At 41.8% G+C, this 18,141-nt stretch overlaps 2 protein-coding genes across 4 annotated transcripts in view; one reads left to right on the plus strand and one right to left on the minus strand.

The window, feature by feature from the left end:
* Positions 1–81, minus strand: part of Nek11 (NIMA related kinase 11) — a 216,193-nt gene extending 216,112 nt beyond the window's left edge. The window contains 1 exon segment of the mRNA XM_038323431.1: positions 1–81. This exon segment is cut by the window's left edge and continues 86 nt beyond it. Within this exon segment, the coding sequence (XP_038179359.1) occupies positions 1–81 (81 nt within the window).
* A 2,198-nt stretch (positions 82–2,279) lies between these two features.
* On the plus strand, positions 2,280–16,375 carry Aste1 (asteroid homolog 1). Of its 3 annotated transcripts, none has more exons than XM_038321355.1 (5): positions 2,280–2,550; positions 3,957–5,270; positions 9,873–10,083; positions 11,424–11,619; positions 13,182–16,375. In XM_038321355.1, the coding sequence occupies exons 2-5, from the start codon at positions 3,975–3,977 to the stop codon at positions 13,510–13,512; spliced, it is 2,034 nt and encodes a 677-aa protein (XP_038177283.1). In that variant the 5' UTR covers positions 2,280–2,550; positions 3,957–3,974; the 3' UTR covers positions 13,513–16,375. The 3 variants fall into 3 exon arrangements, with proteins under 3 accessions (XP_038177283.1, XP_038177284.1, XP_038177285.1); XM_038321356.1 differs by having other exon boundaries at positions 2,280–2,455; XM_038321357.1 differs by lacking the exon at positions 2,280–2,550 and having other exon boundaries at positions 4,066–4,117; positions 4,210–5,270.
* The last annotated feature ends 1,766 nt before the right edge of the window (positions 16,376–18,141 follow it).

An 18,141-nucleotide genomic window follows, 5' to 3' on the forward strand; every position in this document is an offset into this window, starting at 1 on the left:
TCTTCTTGCAATCAAGGTAGCTGGATGCTTGGAAGTGGCTGTGCACCCGCTCACACACTTAGTCTCTTGGAATTTCAGCATTGCTTCAAGCAAGTTAAAACTGGCTTGTTCATCCACAGAAACAGTCAGGCCTCCCAGGTGGTGGTCAAAGAGTCAAGCGGGAAGTGGCGACTGATGCTGGAAATATGGAAAATCCACAGATCATGTCTAAAGGCAGCTATAAGATTCCTATAAAAAGTATAAGCTTTTGACGATGATACCTGCACCATACCTTGTGTTATCACACCAGCTAGCGTGTGTGTGTACATGTGTGTGCGTGTGTGTGTGCATGTGTGTTTGTGTGTGTGATGGGGTGAAAATGCTGCAAACTCTAGAAGGCACTTTCTTACAAAGACAGCCTTCCTTGGATTTACAGTCAAAACTTTACTGACTTGTGAAATGTGTATGTTTTATAAACTTTTATGAAGTGTTTATACTCCCCATCAATGTAAAGAGATTATCCAAACACAGGACCATATCTTCCCTTAATGCACAGATTGTATCAACTTTCTTGTGGTGATTCTCCCTTCTATGTCTACTCTGACTTACAAGCAAAATAAATTGGGTTTAAACCAGGAATTAGCATAGTCTTGTTTCCTTTGCATTTCTTCCATGTAGGCTAAAGTAAATCACAGGGTTTTTTTAGTTTATTAGACTAGATAGGCGAAGGGATATTAATTTGGAGTGTTTTTTTTTCTCCCTTTCATCCTAAGCAAAGTTTGATTCTGTTTTTATTATACTGGGTGCAGAGTTATCTCCTTGGATTAGAAGTAACAAAATACAACTCGATCCTAAAGCTGTATTTTAAAGGTAGCTGAATATAAACGTATTATCGGTAAAACCATATTCCTTAAGGAGCTTTGAAATATACGGCAGTGATGAACAGCAGAACCGTTTCATGAGAAGGTATTCCACAGAACATACCCTTGTTCCATCCAAGTGTTAAAGGTTTTATTGAATATTTTGCTTGGTTTTAAAATTGCATGAAAATGATTTTATGCCAAATACTATGCATTGGCATTAGGTTTTCATATTCAACAATTCTAAAGCAACAAGAAAAAATACTGTTATTAATGATGACCTATATAGGCTTGGCATTTACCACAAAACCTACCAGGGCAATCAAACACGAAAATTTGCAAAACAGAAGCATAAGGCCCAGTTGTAATACTGTCTTCTTTAAAGAATGTACTAATCTGTTGTTTCACCCAGTTCCAGTGACAGCGATACCCCTCCTCATGGAAATGTTAGGAAAATCTACAGCACCTACAGTGTAGGCCTCTAAAAGGTACCTTGTTTGCTTTTTGATTGTCATAAAAGTGGTCATTTCTAGATAAAGTAAGCCGTTTGGAAAAGTGTATGGCCTAACCACAGCCTTTCAGATCACTGATAGTTTTCCTTATTGTGGAGAGGAGATTAAAGTTTAGTGAAGGACCCAACGCAAGATGGAGTTCTGAAGCTTCTATCTGTAATGGAGAAATAAACCCGGCAGTGTGTAAGCAGCCCCTCCAGGCCAATCTCACAGACTCACCTCTGTCCCTCTCATCCCTGTCCATAACCAGAGAATGTACATACAGGGCGGCGTGGATCTGAAACTAGAGCGGTGGATGAACTTGGGTGCTGGGAACACACGTTATCATTGCACCCCTGGTGTTTCGCTAACAGCGGATATACAGTATCAGCAAACGTTTGGAGAGCAAAGAAGGGTTCAGAAAACCAACTGTGGTCCAAAGACAAAAAAGGAAAGACAGCAGGATGGGAACTCGGAGAAAGCAGAGAGATGCCCACTTTGTGCTAAGGAAAACGACCCATCCCACTGGGGTCAAGGAAAAGGCAAGTGTTGACCGCGGTGGGGACCGAGTGGTTTATGCCCACATAACACGCACTAGGAAGTGGTCCTGACCGGGTTCTGCTAAATCTGACCTGAGAGGTAAACGCTAACCCTGAGGTAAAAAGAACAACTTCCTTGTCTCTTCAACAAATAAACCCTGATTTTCGCAAAGCAGGTAAAAGTATATCGAGGGGCTGAGCGCTTATTCTACCGAGGGGAAATAGAGTCCGGGGGCTGCGGGGCCCGGCTGCCCGAGCTCCACTTTCGTTACCTTTCCCAATCCCTGACGGGCGATCGGCCACGCCTCAGCCTAAAGCTTCTTGCCTCGGCGGGCGTGGTTGTTTGACGCCGTCGCCACGGAGACGGCGCGGGGGCTGCTGGGAAGTCGGGATTGGGCCGCCAGGCCCGCGGAAGCGCGTGCGACCCTATGAGGCGGCGCAGAACAACCCCGAGGAAGAGGCCGCAATCGTGAGACAAACACCTCATCCTTCTACACCAAGTTACTGCCACTGGCCCGAAAACACTTTCCCTCCCGGCAGCGCCCTCAGCTTCCCGAAGCCAGGCTTCCCAGTGACGTCGTTCCAGGTACTTCCGGTTTCCGGCTCGCGGTCTTCAACTCACCCTGCCTGGCCACCCTGGGCTGCTGATGAAGGAAGTGGGGGGCCAGGAGGAAGCAGCAGGTGGGTTGAGGACTGAGATGGCTTGGGGTAGGAGGTCTGTGTATGAGCAATTAGATCCTATGTCTTTTGCGCACCTTTGCCCTACCCGGCTTGCATTTGTTGAGCAAATGCAAGGTCATGTCATTAGCTCACATTAGTTGTGAGTTTGCAGAAACCACACGACAGACCGGGAAAGAAATGACTGTTAAGTGCAGAGGTGTTGACTGAGGAGGATCTGAAGTGAGGTGAAATGTAGGCAGATGCCAAAACCAAAAAATTCTGGGTGATGAATTTTTACGTGGCATCTCAAAAAATCAAAGTGCAAGAATTCTAAGACTGAAAAACATTTTAGAATTTTAAAGAAAAGCAAGGCAGGTAATAGTGCCACACTAAGCTGTATTTAAAGTCTGAAGCTAGAGGGGAAATCAGTAGAACCAACCAGTCCTATGAGTCGTTAGCCAGAGATAGGCCAGATGCTGATGTAAATAATTGGGGCTAAAATTGGATAGTTGGGGTTTTAGAAGCATAAAGCTGTTGCTTTTTCTTACCCCAAACTGCATCTAATGGCCCCACACTCAAGACCTGTAAGAAGGGTCCATAAGAAAAACTGGATCCTTATGTAGCCTACACTGAGATTTATGACATTGATAAGGATGTCATTTTTATAGCTTAGGACTTTTTGCCTTGACCCTCACCAGATACTCCACTTTATAAAATGGAAACAGTAGCAGTAGCAAAATCCGCAGAATTCCTGTTGATGTGACCATAGTGTTCCAGTGAGGCCAGGAGTAGCCTCCATCATTAACCAAAGATCAAACCCCATGAAACGATTGAGTTTGTGTCTTGTAAACGCTCAGCTAGACATGCTGACACCCAATATAGTTTATTCAAAGAGCACGTCTCATTTTCTACTGAGGCAGTGATCCGGTGCCGCTGAGAGCACTGTGTTAATCAGGGTTCTCTGGAGAAACAGCACTGATAGTAGGATCTGTCTACACACACATACACACAGGGCTTATTAGAGTGACTTCAACTCAGTGGTCCAGCTATTCTAACGGTGGCAACGAAAAGCCCAAGAATGCAGTAGTTGTTCAGTCCTTGAGACTGCATATCTCAGCTGCTCGCCAGTACCCTCCAGAATGCTGAAGAAGTGGGCTCTAATGCCAGGCAAGGAATGAACTTGCCAGGGAGAGTTAGAGCAAGTGGGCCAAGAGCAAGAACTTTCTTTGTCCGTATCCTTTATATAGGCTGCCGCCAGAAGGTGTGGCCTAGACTAAAGGTGGGTCTTCCCACCTCCAATGATCCAATTAAGAACAATTCCTTTATCAGTATACCCAGCAGCTTGGGTCTGGATACAGTTAGATTAGCAACCAGGAATGGCCTTCGGAAGCACCGTCCACTGAAATTGGTTTTTTATTGTTTCATAGGCAGCTCTGTCAGTCATCATGGGCATCAGAGGACTCATGAGTTTCGTGGAAGATTACAGTAATGAGTTCTTCACTGATCTGAAACTGAGGGACACAAAAATTATCATCGATGGCTATTCTCTTTTCCATCGACTTTGCTTCAATTCAAACTTGGAACTCCGGTATGGAGGGGACTACGATTCATTTGCAGACGTTGTACAGAAATTCTTTGAGTCACTGTTTGCTTGTCATATCTGTCCCTATGTTGTACTAGATGGAGGATGTGACATTTCAGATAAGAAGCTCACAACCCTGAAGGATCGAGCTAGAGAGAAGATCCAGGCGGCCCATTCCCTTTCTGTCGGCGGGGGTGGGAATGTGTGTCCCTTACTCATCCGAGAAGTGTTTATACAGGTTTTGATCAGGCTTAAAGTACGTTTTGTCCAGAGCTTCTCGGAAGCAGATCGGGACATCATGACACTTGCCAATCACTGGAATTGCCCTGTGCTATCATCAGACAGTGACTTTTGCATTTTTGACCTGAGAAGTGGGTTTTGCCCACTGAATAGTTTTCAGTGGAGAAATCTGAACACTGTTAAGAATACACGGGATTACTATATTTCTGCCAAATGCTTTTCCCTTGATGCATTCTGCCATTACTTCAGCAACATGAACAAGACTCTCCTACCTCTCTTTGCGGTGCTGTGTGGAAATGACCACGTTAATCTGCCCATCATAGAGACATTCATCAGTAATGCACGGCTTCCTCCTAGTTCTAAGGGGAAGAGATATCACCGAGTTCTGGGACTTCTGAACTGGTTGTCTCACTTTGATGACCCCGCTGAAGCACTAGAGAATGTCCTGAAGTATCTCCCCAGAAAGGGCCGAGAAGATGTTAAAGAACATCTCTGCAGTTCCATGGAGGAGTACCAGCCGTCCCAGGTGAAGCTGCAGGACTTCTTCTACAATGGTACTTCTGTCTGTCCAGATGCTTTGAATCTGGGCTTACCAGAGTGGGTACTAGTAGCCTTAGCCAAAGGCCAGCTTCCACCTTTCATCAGTGATGCTTTGGTGCTTCAGAGGACCTTTCTTCACACACAGGTAGAAAACATGCAGCGACCAAATGCCCACAGAATATCTCAGCCCATCCGGCAAATCATCTATGGGCTTCTTTTGAATACCTCATCACATCCAGAAGGTATATCCCAGAATGCAGCGCCTTCTCAGCCTCCAGCTTTCAATGAAGTGGAAAGAATTGATAAAAATATCAAAACATCGGTTGTTTATGCAAAACATCTGCTCAAGAATCATTCTGACTTGAGCAAATTGACTGAGGTAAGTTTGTAAAACTAATACAATTCTTAAAAATCTATAGATAATAAGTTGCTTTCATATATTGTAGCATGATTAATAAAAACCCAGAGATAGATAGTGGGGTTCATGCTGAAAGATCAGAGAAGCAAAGCAGCCAGCTACTAGCAAGCTCATACCTCTACGAAATCTTCAGACTAAAAAGAGTGAGTTCCTGTCTTATCCCGCCTTACATTCCTCTCTAGTGCTGGGGTTAAAGGCGTGTGATCCCAAGTGCTGGGATCACCTTTGTGTGTTTAGACAGATTCAATCTTATGTAGTCCAAGTGGCCTTGAACTAACAGAGATCCCTTTGCCTCTGTCTCCCAAATCCTGGGATTAAAGGTGTGTGCCACCACCGCCCAGCTTCTGTGGCTAACTAGTGTGGCTGCTGGGATTAAATGTGTGTGCCACCACTACCTGGCCTGTATGGCTGACTGGTGTGGCTAGCTTTGCACTCTGATCTTCAGGCAAACTTTGTTAGATCATAAACAATATCACTATAATATGTACTGTCTCTCTTAATGTAACACTTTGTTTCCCATCATGCCTTAATGTTGTGTTTGAAAACGAACTCCAGGGAACTAGGTAACCTCTTAGTCACCTAGTTAGCACCTGTAGCGCTAAATTTGCTATTCTCAGTGTTGTGTTCTCCAGTAACCCGTTCCTTTGCAGTTATTGTACTATATTGATCCCAACTAGAATAGAGTTATATAACTTGAACTGTAAAAGTAGTGTACATATAGGCACTTGATATGGGCCTAACAGCATCTTAGATTATCTCAGAGTTGAATTAAGATTGATACCGATACTCCTGTCTAAAGGTTTTGTTTTTATTAACGAGGGTCTCTTTTTAGGCTTTAAGCTTGTGGCATCCTGGCGACTTGCTTAAACTGATCCATAAAAACATGCCTTAGCCTACCTTGTTGTTGCTTAATTCTAAGAAACACTCAAATCAGTCATCATTTCAAGAGAGAAAATATTCTCATGGATTCCAGTCTTGCCTTTATTTTGATAATATGTAAATATACTAAGAATAACAGATGAAACTATTTTGATAACACAATTAAACATACAAATTAAATGTAAATGAATTTATAAAGCCAGTTGCAGTGCCCACTAGATTTTTGGTTTTTAGCACCAACTAAATATTCACTTGCAGATTCACAGGGTCATTGGCATGAGCCTACTCAAGTATGAGAGTCAGCAGCCTGTTTCCCTGTGGTGATCATACCTTACTGGTCACCAGTTTGATCCCCAAAGGGACATGTGATAGGATTGTCACTTCCTAGGGAGTGGAAAAGTTGGAGCTGCCACTAAGATCTAGTTGGGGAAAGCAAGAATGTTCAGCTTCTTAGAATGAACAGATTGGCACCCCACAAGAAAGAATTATGTGACCCAAAATGCCCATTGTGTGTCCACTAGTGACAGTATAAGCACAAGAAAAGGAGATTTGGAAGTGGGTATCAGAAGCATCCTTGGCCCTGGGAATTAACTACTTACAGGAACAGTGCTGCTTTTGGAGGTGATGAGAATGTTCTGGGATTAATAATGGATGCACAAGCCTATAATACTAAAACTACTGAATTGGGTACTTTAAAGGGGTGAATTTTCTGACAACGGGATTTATATCGCAAAGAAAGCAGAGTTTCAGTTAAAAGCCTTCTTCCCCACAGGAAGAATGGATCTTTTCCACCAGGCGTCTTCTATTCATTGTATCTGTGAGACTCGCTTACAACTCCTTCATTTCTCATTGTATCTGTGAGACTTGCTTACAACTCCTTCATTTCTCAGTGTATCTGTGAGACTCGCTTATATATAACTCGTTCGTTTCTCCTGCTGTAAACTCACTGCACTGTGACAACGGATATAGCACAAGTGACTTTCCTTCTGGGTGGTTTCCAGTTGTGCTATTTCAGACAGCACATGAATACCGTGGTGCGCATCACCCGTGACATACTTCTGTTGCACATATGTGGAATTGCTGGGTCGGGTGGGACAGAATTTGTGCCCAGCTCTTTAGAAGTCTTGCCAAAAGGTCTTGATAGCGGACCCACTATCATTCCCGCCAACAGCACAGGAGAGTGCTTCTTCCTGTGCTCTTGCCAATAGTAGGTGTTTATTAGCCAAGGAAACATTCCTGCTGTTCTAATGGGGTTACAGCATCTTAGTCATTTGGGTGGCCAATTGGCATTTGTCTGATGATTTCCTTGTGTTGAGTAGCCATTTAGATATTCTATGTAAAGTCTTTTGCCTACTGGTCATTTGTCAACACTACGGCCAGAACTTCCCATTCTGATTTTCACTGTAGTATATTTTATTAAACAGTTTTAATGTAGTCATTTAAATTTTCATTACTTACCCTTTTGTGATCTTCTTAAGAAATTACTACCTACTCCCAAGATCATGAAAACAATTACTTTTCCCTTTTACATTACATCTGCAGTCTGTCCAGACGGTAGGATATGAAATAGGGATCAGGACACTTTTTTCCCTATGAAATCTAATCCAATCAATGAGATGTAGCATGCTGATTGTATTTCTTGATGAGTGCAGCTAAAGCATTCTCGGCAGTTAGTTGTAGTCATAGTAAGGGGATGTCTTTATACACTTTGTACCATGGTATATCATTTGGCTTGCCTTTGGCATGAGTTAATCAGTTCTGTGTTTAGCTCAATGGTTTTAATCTGTAATTAGCCCGTAATTCTAAGTGATGCCAGGTGCAAATGTATTTCCAAACACGAACGCAGGTTCAACTACAGAAACCCTGTGATCGTTCCTGCTTTTAACATGATGTTATAATACTGTAGCTTTGTGTCAGCCTCATGAGAGAGACTACATATTGGCTCATTTCAGTCCCACCAAATCCAAATGGGATGTTGTAGGATATTTTGATCACACTCTGACACTCTTGAGACTTCCCAATAAAGTTTTATACGTTGAATCAGGGAGTGGAGCTAGTGACGAGTTGACCAGAAGCCAGCAATTTGGATAGAGAAGACCCACAGGAACGAAAGAGAGCAGGAACTACAGGGACTAGAGTTTGAGTACTTTTGGTTCTGGGACAAGGGAAGAGACCCGTCTCCTGAGATTTCTCTGACCAAAAAAACAAAGTCAGCTAGTTGCTTTTCAGCCTTTTTGATCTAGCAGGTTTTCACCCCAGCCTTTGACTTCTGAGTGTTATTGATAAATAGAACGTTAGAGACTTAATTTAAACCTACATATCCACGGCCACAGGACCAGATGTCCCACCAGGCCTTAGCTGGCGAGGTACTGACTGAGGAGCTATGAGGCAGCAGACAATAATTAAAATATCAGCAGATTCATGTGCAGCCACTAAGCCGACAGAAAAACATCAATGGCATGGTGCCACACAGGCCTGGGAGCAAAACAGATGAACTACAGGCAGAGTAATTCCCTCTCTAGAAGGCGCTGAGGACTGAGCAGTTAAAACAAACAAACAACAACAACAAAAAAGCCTGGTGCAACCCCAACACGTAAGGCTCATTTTACAGGTGATCAAACTAGAAAAAACCCTCAGAAACTTGTCCAAAGCCACTTATTGAGAGCAGAATCTCTGATGTCAAATCCTAGACCACTTGGTTCATAAAAGTTCTAATTTGAAGTTTAGATTTGTTTTCACTTAATGTATGAGTCCTGTAGGGGTTGCTGCTATACTATGAAGAAATTTGTTTATTTCTGATTATAAAACTAAATTACTGAGACAATATTAAATTGCTGAAACTATATTTGAGTCACTGTACTATCCAAAGACCTCAGACATTAATGATGTAACTATTGTGTCAATCATGATGTTGTTTAATTAACATTTCATCTCATCTATCAGTCACTATACTAACCACCCATTAAGTGCTAAGAAATAAGAGTATTTCTCTGACTTCATAGAAACACTAGGAGTACAACTCCTTTCGTAAATGTTCATCAAAGTGTGACCTGTAAGGCCCTTTATGATTGCCAACATCTTGAGATTCAAAAATTCAGTGAGCAGCTCAAAGCTCCAGGCTGTTTACTTCTCCGCTTGTGTTTGAAGTACCTTCTACTATAGTGTAAGGGGAAAGTGAGTGCGTCAATGTGCTGCAGGCACAACATGGGAAGTCACTAAGACTGTCCTGTCTGACTTCAGTAGATCTCTAACCCTTGAGCAGCCACATTGCCAGAGGTATTTGTAATTTATTTTGTGGAGATGCTTAGTTAGGGCATCAGAGAGAAAGTGGTAACCGATCCACTAGCAAGTGAGGGCAGGGCGGATGTAGATCTTTGTTTCCCACAGTGAAGTATGTGAGCTTCAGTTACAAGTTCTTAGGCTCCACTCAGATTACTGAACCAAAATTAAGGGTTAGAGCCTCAGGACTGAATTTCTAACAAGCTTCCTGAAGGATGTGTGTATTGACTATGCAGTACAGAGAGACAGGGCAGGAACACAAGAAAAGCTATTTAGAGGGCATAGAAGATACATTCCTTCAAAGAACCAAACGTAATTTATTAACTTCCATAACTGAATTAGATCTCTTTATGCTACCCCCCCCCAAAAAAAAGTCCCTAATTTGTGGAATATTTGATGTTTCAGCTCCCCTTGGCTAGGCGGCAGATGCTTCTGTTAGAAGCCCTGAAGGTCAAACAAGTTGTCCTGGAGGCCATCCCTACTTTGCTGAAGTTGCCCATTGCTGTCACTTGTTACTGGTTGCAGTCCACAGAGGCCAAGGCAAAGCTCCATCATCTGCAGGCCTTACTGCTGGGGATGCTGATGGAGCCCTTGCATGCCATCATCAACTGCTCTGGTAGGTTCTAGAAATCCCGGAAGGTTTGGCAAGTTGTGTATAAACTGTACATCCACGAGAATTTACACATCTTAGCTGAGATGTACTAGTACTGCCTAACTGTCTGCTATGAGATGATTGATGCCCCATCACCACCAATGCAGCAGCAGCAGCAGAAGCATACATTGCTTGCACTTGCCCAGAAAATGAAACTTCTCAATACTTCCAACCTTAGCATTCTTGCTTGTATTGTTTTCTTTCTTTCAGGATATTAAGTTTCAATTAATATGTAAGTAGTAATAGAAAGAAAAAAATAAAAACTTGTTTCCATTAGAGAAATAGCCTGGGCAGTTTTGTCTGCATTTAAAATATTGGGTGAGGTAATAAATGAAGCATTGGAACATTTTAGTTCTTTAATTCAACTTTTTCCTTAAAAGATTATGAATGCCATGTGAGTGGCATCACGGCAGTAAAAACCTCATGGGAAGAGCTCTGTGGACAGCCTACCTTGGGTGTGTTCTGTATTAAGAATGAAACAGCACGGACTCAGAACATCCCAAATATTCACGCTCAGATCTGCCAGGAGCCGTCAGAGGGACCACTGATATATGATAATCAAAACCAGTCAGGCCCATGGCTGTATGAACCCTGTTTGAAGCTATGTTCTGTTTAAATAAACACAAAAACTCCCATAGCATGAGTCCTATAGAAGGGGCATGTCTGTTTGTTTTCTTTTAGGAAATATGGACCCTGCACCAAGGCAGGCTCAGTGCCTTGCTTCCTGCTAATTGTGAAAGGTGGGCCTCCTTTTTATTACTTTCAAGTTGGTCCCAAGGTGATTTTGTGCACCTCTGCTCAAACAAACCTGCATAGGTTGCATCTCTAAGGCTGTCAGTTCTTGCCCCTTCTGTTAAGCAACGAAGTATTCATACTTTAGTTCTCCTCCTGTACAACAGGCAGAAACGTGCTTTGAACCTATGAGCTTCTTTAGCAAGTGTGTTACCCCCATGGGGGCATCTGTGAAAGGAAAGAGCAGATAAAAACAGTAAGAGAATGGTGTTTAATGTGCTATTTTCATAGACACTGATCTTAGAGAATTACATGCAGATTTGTTTAAGGTCAGGTAATATACTACTATAGGAGCAATCTTATTTCAAGGAAAAATCAATAATTTGGGGTTGAATAAAGTCATGAAAAGGGACTGTTAGTGTAAATATTTCAGCTTTTATAAGACATTTATGAAACCAGAAGAGAAAAGCAACTAGTTTTCAAACTAACTGTCTTTGGGGGCTTTGATGCTGGTATGTGCAAACGAATGCAGTGTTTGGGAAATGCTGCCTTTGGGTGGTTTCTTTATTTAGGTGAGGAAGATCCACGGGCAGGTGGTGCCAAGGTGCTGTATGAAGAGTTACAACGGGTGAAGGCGCCCATGCAGCCAGGTGCAAGATTGGATTTAGACACAGCTCACGTCTTCTGTCAGTGGCAGTGCTGTCTCCAGATGGGGTTGTATCTCAACCAGCTGCTGTGCACTCCTCTCCCAGAGCCAGACCTAACTCAGTAAGCACCATGGGTACAAAGATTCCTATCTTTATGTCTAAAACAGGCTGCTTTGACAAGTCAGTGTTACTGTACTCAGTCTCAGAACAGTTATAACTGAAGTTCTGGAAATAGAAAATATTCCCAGTTTCAACTGCCTTTAATTTTTCAAAAATCAGTTAGTAGGATATAACTAATTACCTCTCAATTCTTTTGGGTGTTTGAATGATTACTTTGTGGAGACTTTTTATGCCACTCTACTCCTAGGCATATCTTATTACTGGTGTATTATTATATATATATATATATATATGTGTGTGTGTGTGTATACATATATATATGTATATAACATATACATATATGTGTATATGAAGACATTTCTTACCATTTGTCATTCACTCAAATAGTTATTAAATGCCTACTTTGTGCTAGGGTGAGGTAAACAAAATCTCTGTTCTCTTGGAGCTTTCTTTGGGGATTTGTCTTGTCAGACAGTATAGGAAGGGAGCTGAACATGTATGCCTGAGTTTAACTCTGGAGTTAAACTGGGTGGGACAGACATGAGCCCATGGGAAAGTGATAGTAACAGTGGATTAGGCATCAGGGTAACTGTCCATCCAGAAATTATCAGAGGGAGAATAAGATAATAAGGCAATAGCTAGGAAATGGGATTTGAGGTTGTATACATGCTTCGTCTGTATTCCATGCAAACTTAAGTACAAGTTCAGAGCCTGATGTATTTTCAATGAGTAAAAAAATGTGGCACCATAAAGTTTAGCAACAAAAGGGTTGCTTGCTTGGTGTTTGTGTGGTACTAGGAGGTGTTTGTGTGGTACTAGGAACCGAAGGCAAGGCCTTGTGCAATCAGGCAAGCACTCTACCACTGACCTATAAGCCCAACCCTACTTTTGTTAATGTATCTCTGGACCGCATGTCTGAGCTAACACAAAACCCTCCACACAAGTCTAATAAACTGGCCTTTTGTCTTTGTGCTTGTTCCTTTGATAATTTTGGTCGTTCCTAACTGGATCTTCTCTGGGTACCACATGCCACAGTTCTCTTCACCTCAAAACAGGAGCAACAATATCACTCATGTTTTTGCTAATGTTTTTCTGCAGGATTATTGTTGCATCTCAGCATAATCAAGACTTCTTAGATGATGATTTTACACTTATTGAGGGCTCTACACTGATTGCCAAAGTACACCAGGTTGATCAGCTCTGTCCATGAGTCATTAAATTTAGGGGTTCTAGTTAAAACCCTTTTGTATTTGTGTAGTGGCTTTTTATTCCAGTGGCCATACAAATGATGCCACTGCAATTTTCTGATACTGTAATAAACTGCCCTTTTGGTTTACCAAGGCCATTTCATTCAATTCCTTTCCTCTGAAGTGTTAGAGGGGCCTATTTAACTCTGGTCTAGCATCATCACAAGGTTTCATGTCACTCGGTTCCAGTAAGTACTTTTACTGTTTATATAGGAGCAGTAAGCTGAGTGTTTCGATACTTCTATTGAAAATGTTCATCGTTGTTGTCCCATTGTACTGAACTGATGCTTTCAAATCATGTTCTCCCACTGAACAGGTTGTACAGTGGAAGCCTGGTGCACGGACTCTGCCAGCAACTGCTGGCATCCACTTCTGCAGAAAGCCTCCTGAGCATGTGTCCTGAGGCAAAGCAACTTTATGAACATCTGTTCAATGCCACGAGGTCATATGCCCCAGCTGAATTATTTGTACCAAAGGCTCAATCAAATTCAAAAAAAAGGAGGCAAAAGAAAAAGGTTGCCAGCCAGTCAAAGAACAAAGTGGTAACCACTTCAGACAGCAGGCACTGGTATGACAGAAGCAATCGGTTTGGGCTGTTAATGGTTGAAAGCTTGGAGGAGCACTTAGAGACCTCAGAGCTTGAATAAACAGTCTGTATAGCACATGAGACTTGTTCTAACTTAAAAAAAAAATCTGTTACCTCCCCTGAAACTAACTTTTCTTTAGGAGTTGCCTATTATGGGATAAACCTTATAACAAATCATCTGAATTCCAAGATATTTTGTACTCTACTTTTAATACAGCCTAATTTAAAAAATGTCAGTATCACTTATTTACTTGCATGTGTGTTGGGGACGCAAGAGCCATGATACTTGTGTAGAAATCGGAGAACAACTCATGAGACTTAGTTCTGATTCTATCATGTGGGTTCCAGGGATCAAACTCAGGTAGTCAGGCTTAGAAGCAAGTGCTGTACCTCCTGAGCCATCTTGCTGGCCCAGAAACATCTATATTTAAGCGGATTTTCACTCCTCATGGTCCTTCAAAGCAAACACTAATACTTTATATCCTTTAAGTTGCAATAGCTTAGCCAACTATATTCTTAAGAATAGGAATCTCACATAGTAAATTACCACAAAATCTAGTAGTGATCGTTTCATTAAAAAGTTTTGTTTTGTATTTGAGATTGAAAAGTCTGGGTCATATAAAAGACGGGAGGCCTAAGAGGAAGTTGGAAATGTGGTAAATTAGACCACATACGACTGATAAAAGCATAAACTGCAACTGTAACAATCCATAAACACAGTATTCTCAGCTGCTACATCTACAACAGAAAAGAAATGAGAATCTCAGATCCACACTGGACTCGAGGTCTTCCACATGCTAGGTTTTGACAAGGGCGCCAACACTTTTTGTTTTGTTTTGAATTTTGCTGTGATGGAGAGCCAACCCACGCCCGGCACATCCTAAGCAAGCATTCTACTACTGAGATAAACCCTCAACCACAAGCCAGCATTTTAGAAATCAAAGAATTAGGATGGAAAGTAGCAGAATGAACATCTCCTACTTGGTGGCTGTAAAAATGTGTATCTTAGCATATTCAAAACAGTTTCAGCTGGGAGTGATGACACATGTCTCAGGAGACCGAGACAGGAAGAGTGGAGGTCGGGTAACCTGATGTTTGAGAGGTGCTATTCTAAAACTCCTAATACCAATAGGTTTGTAAAGATGCTAGCTAGTTCCAGAGCTCAGGCAAACAAGAATTAGCAAGTAGGATAAGTACATTGGGGCAGATGCCAAAGTATACTCTAACTTGTACAGCTGTGCGTTCTCCTGCTCTATTCTCCCACTAGTATATTCCAACAGTGATAATATTAATTATGGCTGTAAGTTGCCAATTTTAGCCTGCCCATGTCTAGTTCTTGACAGTTGACAATTCACTACACACTCATAGAACTGGGCATCAGCCAGTAAGTATATCCTCACATGACTTCAAATGTGTCCACAAATAATGCAATGCTATTTGCTCAAGTATTTAATCCTAAACACTATCTTCTTTTCAAATATCTTAGGAGAGCATTATGTTCCTTAGTGGGGTTGATTATGTATCTATAAAGACTGTTTTTACTAAAAGGATCAAGAACAGAACATTCTTGTGCATCCATGTTTGGAAAGAAACATTCCTTGCCCACAGTAGGTCTAATGGGGAGTATGTTATGCCAAAGTGTTACCTTCCTTGGCTCTTAGACATAATGATGTACAAATTATGCCAGTGTAAGTGTCCCACTCCTGGGCTAATCAACACCACTTTTCAAAACTGCCAATCTTGCATGGTCTAGCTCTCATTTTGGCAAATAACTGGCTTAACAGGCACTAAGTAGGAATGAATAAGCTAGAGTTTAATTGAAACTCATGAGACTAATAGCAGGCTTTTCCATTCACTAAGATTGTTACCACTTGTAGTCTCAGCACTCAGAAGGTTAAGTCAGGAAGGCTGTGTGCCAGTTTGAACTATATAGTGAAGTTGGCTGGCCTGGGCTACACAGTAAAATATTTTCTCAAATTAATTTAGGAATGAATGAATGAATGAGTAAATAAATAAATGTCCCTCCTAAACACCAGTCATTTGGTTTTCCTTTTCTTACCATTGATACCAGGTGCCCGGACTACATAGTAATTGTTTCCTCAGACAGACAGATAATGGAGAAAGAGATGGATGATGGATGGGTGGGTGGATGGATGATGGATCCTTTTAAACAATAGTCATTTGGCTTTCCTTTTCTAACCACTGATACCAAATGGGCAATTCCCTTGAAATCTGCCCATGCAGTAAAGGAAATAGTGTCTAGTAGTGATTTTGTGAAAAATCAAAAAGTTTTCCTACCCTGTTGTATAATTGTATAACAGAGTAGAGGCCACAGGCACTCCACAGGACATTCAGTGGGCTTCGCCAGACAGTAAGGACCTGGTACCAGAGTTCTAGGAGTCATACTTGCGTAAGCTGCTTGGGAGAAAGCACACTAAGAAATAATGAGAACATTTTATCAACAGTCTTCCAAGTACAAAGAACAGACTTGACTGCTGTGTACTGAGACAAGAAGTCACCAAGGGGCACGGTTGAGTCAGGAAGATTCACTACATGTGGCGTTTGGCCTGGCCTTTCTTTTCCTCCCTCTTCTATTTTCCTTTGGTTGACTGGCCTTTTAAGATTGAAAAGAAAGAACAGGGATGGGGCAGTGAGGGCACCTCATATAAAGAGAACGTGGCATGTTCCGTATTCCCAAAATCTACAGAATCCCGTGTTTTCAATCAAGTCTTGCTCTGTCTGACTCAATTCTAGCATATGAAACCTCACCTGAGGCTCTGGATGCATCAAGCTTCAGTTAGCAGTTCAAGTAACAAAAGGAGTTCTGGACAGCTAAGATGAGTAAATTTTGGGGTAAATCTTGGTCATGAAAAGGGTACTCAAGTGGACCTTAGTATTTCAACTTGAATCCTAATTTAAATTAATTTTAGGAAGCAAAGGAACTTTATTAGCTAAATGACCTTACCATTCCCTCCTTTGTGTATAAAGCAATCAGTGACTACATCTCAATTGCCTTACCTGTGAAATAGAATTGCTACCCTCAGATCACTGCACAAAATCAAAATAATGTGCCTATATGCATTTTGTATCAGTACTAAAACATTAAAATGTGCTAAATCGCCAATAATGTTACATCTGTACATGAAAAGAAAGGACAAAGAAAGCAGCCTGGGGAAAAGGTGTGCCAACCAGTAGGAAAGGGTACCATGGGACAAGGGATGTCTAAACTAAGAGCAGAATTCTGCAAAGACAGTCAAGATTATCAGATATGGTGAAGAATGTGAGAATTTTATAAGAACGAGGTGTCAAGTTCAAGTCAGTACAAAGACATGTAACTTGGATTAATCAACATGTTAGCAGATGAATTTGCTTTAAAAAAAAAATTGTAGGCACTAGGTTGAAGACAGCCCAGTTGCAAGCAGAAGGATCTAGTCAACTTCCAGATTCCCATGTTTGGTTTTGTATTTTAAAAGCTGGCATGCTTGTAATCCCTATTGCCTGGTCTCAAAACTGTAGACACATTGTGAAGGAGGAGCTGAAATCTAGGAGTGGGAATATCCCCAAACCCAAGTTTCTAATGACAAAGTTCTATAGGCCTTTTAACTCCAGACCTATACGAGTTTTCAATAGACAAATCCAGGCTGGGGAGATGGTTCTGTGGGAAAATCACTTTGTACACCTGCATGAAGACCTCGATTCTCAGAGCCCATGTGAAGCTGGACGTGGCTGCATACAGTTGTAACCCAAGAGCTAAAAGGGTGAAGACAAGTGGATCCTGGGGGACTTGCTGGCTAGCCAGCGAACTCTAGGTTCAGACAAGAACCTGTCTAAAAAGTAAGGTGGAGCATGACAGAGGAAGACAGCCAGTGCCAACCTCTAGCCTCAACACAAACACATGGGCAGCCATATCTACACACATTTAAAGTGCACACACATAAACAAAGGCAGGTATGGTAGTGTGCATTTGTAATTCCAGGATGGAAACGTGCAGACAGGCCAGTCTAGTCTACTCGGTTGTCAGACGGCATGTGAGGATTAGCATCTGAGGATATCTCTGACTTCCACATATGCACACACACAGAGAAGACAAACTGATTAAACTGGTTCTACTATAACTCATTATAATGTGTTTAATAAAGAATGGGGAGAAAAGAATGAATGGTAAGAATAATTCACTAAAAAGTGTAACAGTTTTACCTCGGAAATGATAAAAGCTGTATGAACACATTTTCAGGTAGAATGTTCTATGAAAATGAGATAAGAGTATGCTTTCCCTTAAGACTAGGCTGTTGGGTTATTTTAATTTCTACTATTAAAGTTTGTTTTTTCTAAACAAAATAATAAATTTTAGCTTACTCAAATTAAGCCGCAGTCCCTGGGAAGTTGCCATTTCTCTTGTGCACTGAAGAGGGTAGGAGAGCAGATGATCAGACAGGAGACACTACATCAGAAGGATACATGCTTGGATGAAGGGATGTGGGAGGAAGGAAATGCATGGAGGGAGACTGCACGTGCAGGTGTAGTGGTGCAGCCTTCAAAACACCCGACCCACTGTAAGAACAAACATGGTGGCTGCTGGCCAGCCCTGCTGATGAGCCGAGGACAGGCTGGGACACAACTTCTCCACACAAAAGCCTGGCACGCACACCAACATCAAATCTGCTACAGAATGGCATCTTAGAGATGGGCA

The sequence above is a fragment of the Arvicola amphibius genome, chromosome 3 (genome assembly GCF_903992535.2).
Source record: "Arvicola amphibius chromosome 3, mArvAmp1.2, whole genome shotgun sequence".
Taxonomy (NCBI): domain Eukaryota; kingdom Metazoa; phylum Chordata; class Mammalia; order Rodentia; family Cricetidae; genus Arvicola; species Arvicola amphibius.

Coding starts and splice junctions, on each gene's coding strand:
- Aste1 (XM_038321355.1), top strand. CDS start 3,975: ATGGGCATCAGAGGACTCATGAGTTTCGTGGAAGATTACAGTAATGAG. Junction 10,084..11,423: donor TGCCATCATCAACTGCTCTG/GTAGGTTCTAGA, acceptor TTCTTTATTTAG/GTGAGGAAGATCCACGGGCA. Junction 11,620..13,181: donor CCAGAGCCAGACCTAACTCA/GTAAGCACCATG, acceptor CCCACTGAACAG/GTTGTACAGTGGAAGCCTGG.